This window comes from Pelmatolapia mariae, linkage group LG8, assembly GCF_036321145.2.
Source record: "Pelmatolapia mariae isolate MD_Pm_ZW linkage group LG8, Pm_UMD_F_2, whole genome shotgun sequence".
In the NCBI taxonomy this organism is placed as follows: Eukaryota; Metazoa; Chordata; class Actinopteri; order Cichliformes; family Cichlidae; genus Pelmatolapia; species Pelmatolapia mariae.
The window spans coordinates 6130449-6140000 of NC_086234.1; the positions used below are offsets into that span (position 1 = coordinate 6130449).

General features: G+C 40.0%; 1 protein-coding gene across 2 annotated transcripts in view; it reads left to right on the forward strand.

The window, feature by feature from the left end:
- LOC134633667 (vesicle-fusing ATPase-like) overlaps nt 1-9552 on the forward strand; it is a 33250-nt gene that overhangs the window by 14547 nt on the left and 9151 nt on the right. For both annotated transcript variants that reach the window (XM_063482602.1, XM_063482603.1), the window contains 10 exons: nt 2338-2503; nt 2677-2751; nt 3387-3574; nt 4430-4525; nt 5798-5954; nt 6073-6206; nt 6376-6442; nt 6568-6647; nt 8549-8683; nt 9056-9169. In XM_063482602.1, coding sequence (XP_063338672.1) covers nt 2338-2503; nt 2677-2751; nt 3387-3574; nt 4430-4525; nt 5798-5954; nt 6073-6206; nt 6376-6442; nt 6568-6647; nt 8549-8683; nt 9056-9169 — 1212 coding nt within the window. The remainder of the gene's footprint in view (nt 1-2337; nt 2504-2676; nt 2752-3386; nt 3575-4429; nt 4526-5797; nt 5955-6072; nt 6207-6375; nt 6443-6567; nt 6648-8548; nt 8684-9055; nt 9170-9552) is intronic.

The window sequence follows — 9552 nt, forward strand, 5'->3', positions numbered from 1 at the left end:
CAGCATCCCAGTGAAATACTGATAAGCACTGCAGAAAAAATCTAATTTCTCAAAGAGTGGAGAGATCTGCCCTTTAGCCAGACATAGCTGTAATGACTTTTTAAAGTTTGTGCGTGTGTGTCTGTGTGTGTGTGTCTGTGTGTGTGTGTGTGTGTGTGTGTGTGTTTGAAAGGGAAGAGGGGGACTGAAACCCAGCAATGATAGTTGGTTTGGATGGTGTGACATAAGCCTCACTCTGCACCACTTAATGAGGGGCTGGGTTCTCTTTGACCTCCTATTAGACCTCCCTACAAACCCCCACACACACCATGTAGTGTGTGACATGAACAGCTCTACACCTGCTTTAAATGCTACGTCAGAGTCTGACAGGTCCGTAGATGGAGCGATAACCCCCCACCCTGCTGCTCCATCGCTTTTTTTCATTCATTCATAAGAGGCTCAATACTTGTATTCAGCTCAGAATGAAAGAAAAGCAGTCATGGTTTCTTCTTGCTATGCTTCTCTGTCTCCGCTGAAAAAAATTGTAATTTGATTTTATATTTTACAAGGTTGTTATAGTTTAATAGTATACTTTTTAGTAGTTTTATTTTAGTTTTAATTTAATGTAAATTTACAATTTCCTTTTGATTTTAGTTTGTTTGCTGTGTGGATTTTACTTTAAATTTGGTTTTTATTGTTAAAAATGTCATTTTTTATATTAGTCTCACTCTTGGGTTGAGTATCTTTTCATATAATAGGGGGCATTTGTAAAAACCAGTTTTTACAATATACAAACTTGACTCACATTTTCCACTTTCAGTAAAAAGTTTACTTTCAATTTTTTATTTTATTAACAAAATTTATTTATTTATTTTTTTATGTCATTATAGGAAGCTTATTCTTTTTTTTCTTTTTTTTAATTCTTCTGCCTCTGCAAGGTGCTAGATGGAAAGCCATTTTATGGAGTTCCACATTAAATCACTGTAAATTGAATTGGATGTCAAGAAAATACAGGTCAGCCAAGGAGAGGCAGTACCCAGCTGTAATAACACTGCTGTGCTTACTTTTTGTTCCCTAAACTTTTAAATGAATGTCCAAACCAGAACTTCCTATGGTTTGCCAGCTTCAGATCTTACAAAAAATGCCTGAGACTTTAGTTATTCCAGTTTCATTAACCAGATTTTCTTATTTTGAGAATTATAGTAGCCAAAACAAAGTCAGTTTTCTGCACATCTTCCAATAAAATGCAGCTGTATCAGGTGCGTCTCAGCTCCAGGGCAGAAAACTTTGGGAGGACAGAAATGGACCGCAGCACACTGATGAATTTTCAGCCTTGAGTTGTGCAGGCAGACGAACTTTTCCACAGAATTTAATGGCCAGCACCAACATACTTTACCCGAGGACCCGAAAACTGACTCCCAGAACTAAGAGACAATTATAATATTGTAAGACCTTGAAAATAACAGCGAGCTCCTTAAAATCAACCCCCTGTTTATTTGGTAAAAAGCTAAACTTATGCATACACCTAAATGTTTAAGAAATGGAGCTACAAGCAAAATTAAGCGTGTTTGAGAAGGAAAAAAAGTTTAAAATACACATTTGTGTTTGTCTATAGTTTATCTTTTAGACATTTTTGCAAATTGGTGCATGTTTAATGGTGTTGATATCTCTTTTCTTATACTCTGTGTATATACAGCGCTTATATCCTCCAGATGTTCCAGATTTACTCCTTTCAATATTGTGAAAGTTTTTACAGAGAGGGCTTTGTTCATTTATCATTCGGTGCATGATTTAGTGCAAAAGATGGACTCGTTCTGGCTGTTTGAAGTAATTTCTGATTTATAGACAAATAAAAACCTTTAACTTTTATATGGCAATAAAATCAAACAAGAGCTATGTATCCATACTATCCAGTTCTGATTTTAGTTTAGGAAAAGTGTGTCAGGAAGGTCATATTTCTCTAGATAAATCTTAATTTTTATATTTAAGCATTACCTTTTCTAAGGCTTCTAATATAAAGAGAGAATGTTCCTTAATTGATTTGTAAACAGGGAAAGTTGTTTTTTTTTTTTTTTTTTTACCTCCGTTGTTCATCTGTGTTGTCTCCCCCGTAGCAAATATGATAAACATGCATATCACTTTTGCGCTTTCAAGTAGGTAGGTGTAACTGTGTAACACCATCTCCTGCAAAATTACTTATATCCACCATGACAGATGTAGAAAAACTGGATTTACTCAGCATTATCGAGACGATGTCCTCCCTGCTTGTGTGAACAGATGGTATAGAATAAAGGTGCAAAGCACATATTTACAGTTTACACATTAATCTTCCTCCTCTGCGTCTGTGTCGGCGAACAGCTCGGTGCCAACAGCGGCCTTCACATCATCATATTTGATGAAATTGACGCCATCTGTAAGCAGCGTGGCAGCATGGCAGGCAGCACAGGAGTCCATGACACCGTGGTTAACCAGCTGCTATCCAAGATCGATGGAGTGGAGCAGCTCAACAACATCCTGGTCATAGGTGCAAACATGCAGACATTTTTTCGCAGTATATGTAAACTAGCATAAACACTTTTCACACTTAAATAGTGTCCTGTGTCACGCCTGAACAGCCGCACTCTGTGTCATCACTCTTGTTCTTCCCTTTCTTCTGGTTTCTTCTCTTTCTGCTGTCTTCGTGTGTGTCTGCCTCAGGTATGACCAACAGGCCCGACCTGATAGATGAGGCCTTGTTGAGGCCAGGAAGACTGGAGGTGAAGATGGAGATTGGTAAGAAGTAGTGAACACACAGAATTTCATTCAGTAGACTTAAAACAGCGTATCCACAGCATGTCTTTTGTCCTGTCTTCCTTCTCTTACCCAAAACGGTCACGGCAGATGGCCACCCCTCCCTGAGCCTGGTTCTGCTGGAGGTTTCTTCCTGTTAAAAGGGAGTTTTTCCTTCCCACTGTCGCCAAAGCGATTGCTCATAGGGGGTCATCTGATTGTTGGGGTTTTTTCTGTTGTATTATTGTGGGGTCTACCTTACAATAAAGTGCCTTGAGACGAACTTTGTTGTGATTTGGTGTTGTATAAATAAAACTGAATTGAACTGAAAAGAAAGTGAAAATGATTATAAAGAACACATTTTTAAAACCTATAAAGTAATTTGCTCAAATAATTAATAGAAGTATTTTCACTGATTTTCTAACTAATGCTTTTAATAATTTTCATACATTACTTCTTCTAAGAAAAAGGTATCTTATGCAGATTTCTGCAAGTTAATACCAGCAGCCGTACTGGTAAAGCTCAATGGATGCAAGACTGTTATCAGCTGTGACTCTTTGACTGTCTCTGTGCACTACAGAACCAGTACACCACACGCGGTCACTGTCTCTGTTTCCTTTTCCGCTTTATTCTTCAAGGCTTACCGGATGAAACTGGGCGGATTCAGATCCTCAACATCCACACAGCGAGGATGCGGGACAACAAACTGCTGGCCAGCGACGTCGACATTAAAGAGCTGGCTGTGGAAACCAAGAACTACAGCGGTGCTGAACTGGAGGGTCTGGTCAGAGCTGCTCAGTCCACTGCCATGAACAGACACATCAAGGTCAGAGTCCAAGGAGCTTATTTACTGTCCATTTATTAATGTGTATGTTTTGTGGGTTATAGAAAACAAGGAAGTAATAGTGAAATGCCCTCAGAGCAATATGTTGTTCACTAATATAAGAGTTAAAATATTGGCAAGCAACCAGTATTTACCACAAGGTATTTTCCACAAGCCAATACGCACTATATAAAAAGTTTAATTAAAGGGCAGTTAATTTAAAAAGAAAACTAAAGAGAAGAAGGAGAGTAGAAGTAATGTAGAAAATGAATTCAACTTTTGAAAACCTGCTCATTTATATTAAATACATTATTTTCAAAAGCACTGACAGGAACAGTGTCATGTTCCTGGCTTAAGTTGCAGGCCACACACCTGGTGGGCATAATATATGGTATTATAGTGCCAGTTTAAGCAGCCACCCAGGTGTCGAAGGGTTGGGTAGGTATCCAGGTGTGTGTGCTTGTGTGTGTGCCCTCCCTTAAGTGTTTTATCAGGTGCATTGGCTCAAATCTATACTGCTCAGTAGGGCACAAAGATAAGGTGAAGTTCTCATCTGTTAAGTGTTCTGCCCCCGCAGAGCAGCAGATATTGGAGGGTGATGATAAATGACAGACAAGGGCATTACACATATCTGATGGCAGCGATGTTTCTCTTCACTCCTTTAGGCACTTATTCTTCCCTCCCTCCGTCTCTCTGTCTGACCTTTCTGCTCTGAGGGAGTACATTGTCTTCTGACACATTTTGCAATCTATATGTGCAGTACTTCATTTAATGGATTTCACGAGACGGGGTACGGAGTTCATCCGAAGCAATTTGCTGTCTCTGTACCTGTGCTGTTTGTCTGTTGCTCTGATGTAGGCCAGCAACACAGTGGAGGTAAACATGGAGACGGCGGAAAAACTGCAGGTCAGCAGGATAGACTTCATGGCCTCGCTGAATAACGACATCAAACCCGTAAGTTACTGTGCACATGTCTCTCTTAAGTTCTTAAACATGAAATGAAAAGTACAGTGAAATAAAAGTGACATTAATAATCAAAATAACCTGAAGTTTAACTCAACCATTCCCACCTTCTCTGGCCTTTTCGTTATTCCATAACATGATCCGTGAAACATCCTGAAATATTTGAGAGAAAGGTTGTTTCTAAAATATAAAGGAAAACCTGAGTTTTGGATAAGTTTGTCGGTTTCCTCTTCAGCACATTTTCTTTTAGTCTTATCGTACGCCATTCACCATCACGTTTTAATCTAATGCCCACCACAGACAAGAAGACTAATAAACGTCAAAAATCGGGCACACTCTGACATTGAAATCCATGCATCATAAGTCTGAGTTTTTAGTCACAGACTTTGAGATTTTGCAGTCCAGTCATGCTGCTGGTGGATCTTTGCAAAGGGAAAAACTTTGAATGATGGTGCAGAAACAGAAGCAGTTTTTTCTCTTTTTTGTGTGAAAAAAAATCACAAAAGAAAAGGAGAAGACATTGCACAATCTGCATGTGACCTGCTTGAGAGAACTGAGTGCTCCTGTTGTTTGTTAATAATATTTATGTGATCGAACACTATTTGCATGAGTCAAGATTTTTTAAAAAAGAAAGAAACTAGGATAGGATTTAGCTTGTTTGTTTTTATCAGGCTGACTTGAGACACTAAGAGTTTAAAACCACCTTACGCTAAACGATCAGTTGTGAGCATGCCACAACCTTTGCAAAAGTGTTTTGACTTGCAACACTTAAATCTCTTGAAATTTAGTGGCAGGCTGGAATCTTTGAAAGATGCCTCTAAATAATCTGGTCTTTTCTCCTCATTAGACTGTAACTAAAACCTGTGATGACAGTATTATGAAGTCGAGCTGATGTCACTAGTCTAAGTTTTGCATATAAATATAAACTGTTTTTTCCACCCTGGGCATGAGTTTTGTTTTTGACAGGCTTCAGGGGCCTCTCAACACTATTTTATACCTAAATTGAACCAGTTCAGCTACTAAATGTTATAAGAAGCAGTCCAGATATAAGCAGGAATTATATCCAAAATACTTGTAAATTATATTTATTTGTGATTAAACTTCACTGGATTCAGATGAAGCACTTGTGCAGGTTATACAAGACTACAACACAGAGGAAATGTCTTTTTTATAACTAATATTTCCGTTCTCGGTTGAGCTCATGCAGTCAAACAAAATTAGAGTCTCACTTTCCGTTTTCCTCTCCTTGTACCACTTCTTCAGGCATTTGGAACCAACCAGGAGGACTACGCCAGCTACATCATGAACGGCATAATCCGGTGGGGTGACCCAGTGTCAGCAGCCCTGGAGGACGGGGAGCTGCTGGTGCAGCAGACAAAGAACAGTGACCGCACGCCACTAGTCTCTGTGCTGCTGGAAGGTAACTCTCACACGTGTCATGCAACCCAAACACATAGGGCAAATAAAATAAGGTGAGGACAGTGGCCTGCTTTACTAACAATTAAAATAGCTGACCAGTGATTTCTTTTCACCACCAGGCCCGCCTAACAGCGGGAAAACAGCACTGGCGGCTAAGATTTCTGAGGATTCCCAGTTTCCCTTCATCAAGATCTGCTCTCCGGACAAGATGATCGGACACTCTGAGATCGCCAAATGCCAAGCCATCAAAAAGGTAACAGATTTCATAATGCAGATACAGTGCATATAAATACCGGATGTTTGGATTAAGATGCTAGTGTAGTAATGTCATTTTATAAATACTAGTAGTTATTTTTAGTGTTTGCTGGTGTGTTTTTTCTTTGATGGAGATCAGGTTGTACCTTTTTGTTTCCCTTTGGCAGATATTTGAAGATGCTTACAAATCCCAGCTGAGCTGTGTGGTTGTGGATGACATTGAGCGCTTGTTGGGTAAGATGAGAGAGCCCAAAATATTTAGCGGTCTTCTACTCAGTTGCCTTCTGAAGTTACTTTTTATTTGAATCAGACGTGATGAGACAGAGGAAATGAAATAATAAAATTATGTGTGTCATCAGATTACGTTCCTATTGGCCCTCGTTTCTCCAACATGGTGCTACAGGCTCTGCTGGTGCTGCTGAAGAAACCACCTCCAAAGGTAACGGAAGGTTTATTTCTTGCTCACTGTCAGTGTTGCTAGTCCTGAGGTGGCAGAAAGAGGGCAGCAGATCTTATGGATGCCAACATAAAGTCTTGCGAGGAATTGTTGGAGGTCTTTGGCTGCAACTGGCATGTGTGAACGCCTGTGTGTGAGTGTATGGTTATTAGCAAGTGTTTTGGTCCAGGCCTGTTGTGCTCTGAGTGAATGGTGGTGGTGGAGACCCATTTCTCATAGTTTCTTTAGTTGTAGTTTGTGTGTGTCTGTTGTTGATGGGTTTGTGAATGAGGGTATAGCTCACTATATGGCTGCATGTGCATGAGAAGTGGCGCGGGGCCTGGTGTTGAATGCCTGGCTGCAGTGCTCCTCTGGGGTTGTAAAGCGCTGGGCCCAGCGGGGTGCCTGGGGCCGGGGGAGGCCAGGGGGACACGGAGGAGAATGGGCTCTGTGAGAGAGCCAGGACCTGGCAGCACTGCCGCCTGTGTGGCACCTCATCTGCATGCAGCATCACAACCCCCCACGCCATGGGGGGGCAGGCGGCAGCCATAATCCCCCTGTCTGCTCGCCACTCCTCTGCCTCTCCTCCTTCGTCTTCTCCTGGTCGTTCTCCAACTCGTCGGCTTAGTGCAGCGACATTTCTTTTGCTTCCCCTCTTTCTTCCCCGCTCATGTTTGTCTTCTCTACTGTTGCCCTCTGCTCCATTATGCTGCATTATGCTATCTTTTTTCTCCTTTCTATTGTTTTCTATTTTTTAAACTCCTGTTGTGACTTAGAGCCCCTGCTCAATGTCAGCCTTCACCTGGGCAGCCAGAAATCTCCAGAATATGACGAAATCAGTCGCCCTGTATTTCAATGACCAATAAGAGCTTTGGCATCAAAGACTGCCTTCATCAAAATCTGGATAATATGAGAACTTAATTACAAAATGTTCACAATTCGACACTTCTGATTGGCTGGTTTGTAGTCGCGGGCAATGAGAACATAACCCGGTGTGATATAGAAAGTGCTGATGTTGCAGTGTAAGCCATTAAAGGAGCAGAGTAGAGGCTTCTGACACACTTTACTTTAAAAAGGCATACAAACAACATGTTTAATAGGGTGGATATGAGTGAGAAAACAAAATGCAAAACAACCTTAATTTAAATTTTTATACATATCTGCCATTAAACCAGCTTCTCATGTTGTTTACTAGCTAATAATAAAATTACTGTTGTCTAAGAAGGTGCTGCTTGTTTTTACAGGCCTGTGGTCTCTCAGCATCAGATACATCACATACCAATGAAACATGTCAATAAAAGTAATACAAATGAGATAAAATGAAGATTTTCACCTTCATATCTGTCAAGCAGTAAAGTTGTTATATATGCTGCTTGTGTTGCTAGAACTTTGACTTTATCAAAGACTGTATTCTGAGGAAGTTGACACGGCTGAAGTAGCAGGGTTGGCATTGTGATTGCGTGTATAGACCAGGTGTATGTTACACCCATGCATCAGCTGACTTGCCTTAAAGCTGTAAAACTATACAAATGATGGACAGGTTATTGGTCAGAGAAAAAAAATGCTGGAACTGGGGTGGCCAAAATGTTCGTTATTATAAGGCTTCATAATATGGCTCAAAGACCATAGGTGACAGTATCTTGGCTGTGCACAGTTTTTGTATAGTTTGGCTGAGTTCTAGATAAGTGTTGAATCCATCCAGGACACGCAATCATGATGCTTGAACCTCTGTTAGAGCCATCACACACTTTCATCTGGACTTCTCCTGTGCTTTTCCTGTGCATTATCAAATGGTTATACGTCATTGGTCTCTCTTTTTCCTATGACCAATAGGAGGAGACCAGCTGATGAATGTGAGGGAACGGTTAAAGATCCAGACAAAATGACATCTGCTTCTCTTTCAGGGTCGTAAGCTGCTCATCATTGGCACCACAAGTCGTAAAGACGTCCTTCAGGAAATGGAGATGTTGGATGCTTTCAGCACCACCATCCACATTCCCAACATCTCAAAAGTAGAGCAGCTGATGGAGGCCTTTGAGGTAAACTACACATAAACATGCATACACTTAAAGGGGACTTATTAAACTTCCTATTGTTTATCCATCCTCTTTCTCACAAATGCACACACGTCTCTCAATATTTTGGCACCTCTTGACTTAAAATGTGTCAGTAAATACATACAACTATGAAACTACACATTTTTAATGTCTGTTTCTAAGAATTGCATCTACTTTGTCAGTGAAGAGGTGAAAGATGCTTTTCTTCTGTGAATTTCTTCTTACCATCAGACTTGGCGACATTTTTTTTGCTTACTTTTTTGTTAGAATTCCTGAATGCAAAACATGAATGACAGAATTTAAGTGTTTCTCTCTCGCACTGATCGTTCCTGTGTCTCTTTCTGCTTTACACAGCTGCTGGGCAGTTTCAATGAGAAAGAACGGGCCATGATAGCTAAAGCTTTACAGGGCCAACGCTTGGGGATCGGCATTAAAAAGTTGCTGATGCTGATTGAAATGGCGGCACAGGTGAGAAACTATTATGGTCTTTATTTTGACTTTTTTCAACAGTTTAGTTAGTTTTATGTTAGCTGTAGTTATGAATTTTGCGGTAATGCAACTTTTTTTTGTCTTCTTTTTAAAAAATATAATATTTGTGGGTTTATGTAAAGTGGATGGTTTGACACTGGGGGCACACTTTCATGTCTCCTATAATTAATGATCACTATTGGTACACAGCAAACAATACAGTTTTTAAACATCAGCCTGTGATGACCCATACCCATTGTGTGTGTATATGTATGTATATATGTGTGTGTGTATATATATATATGTATGTGTATATATATATGTGTGTATGTATATGTATGTATATGTATGTATATGTGTATGTGTATATATATATATATGTG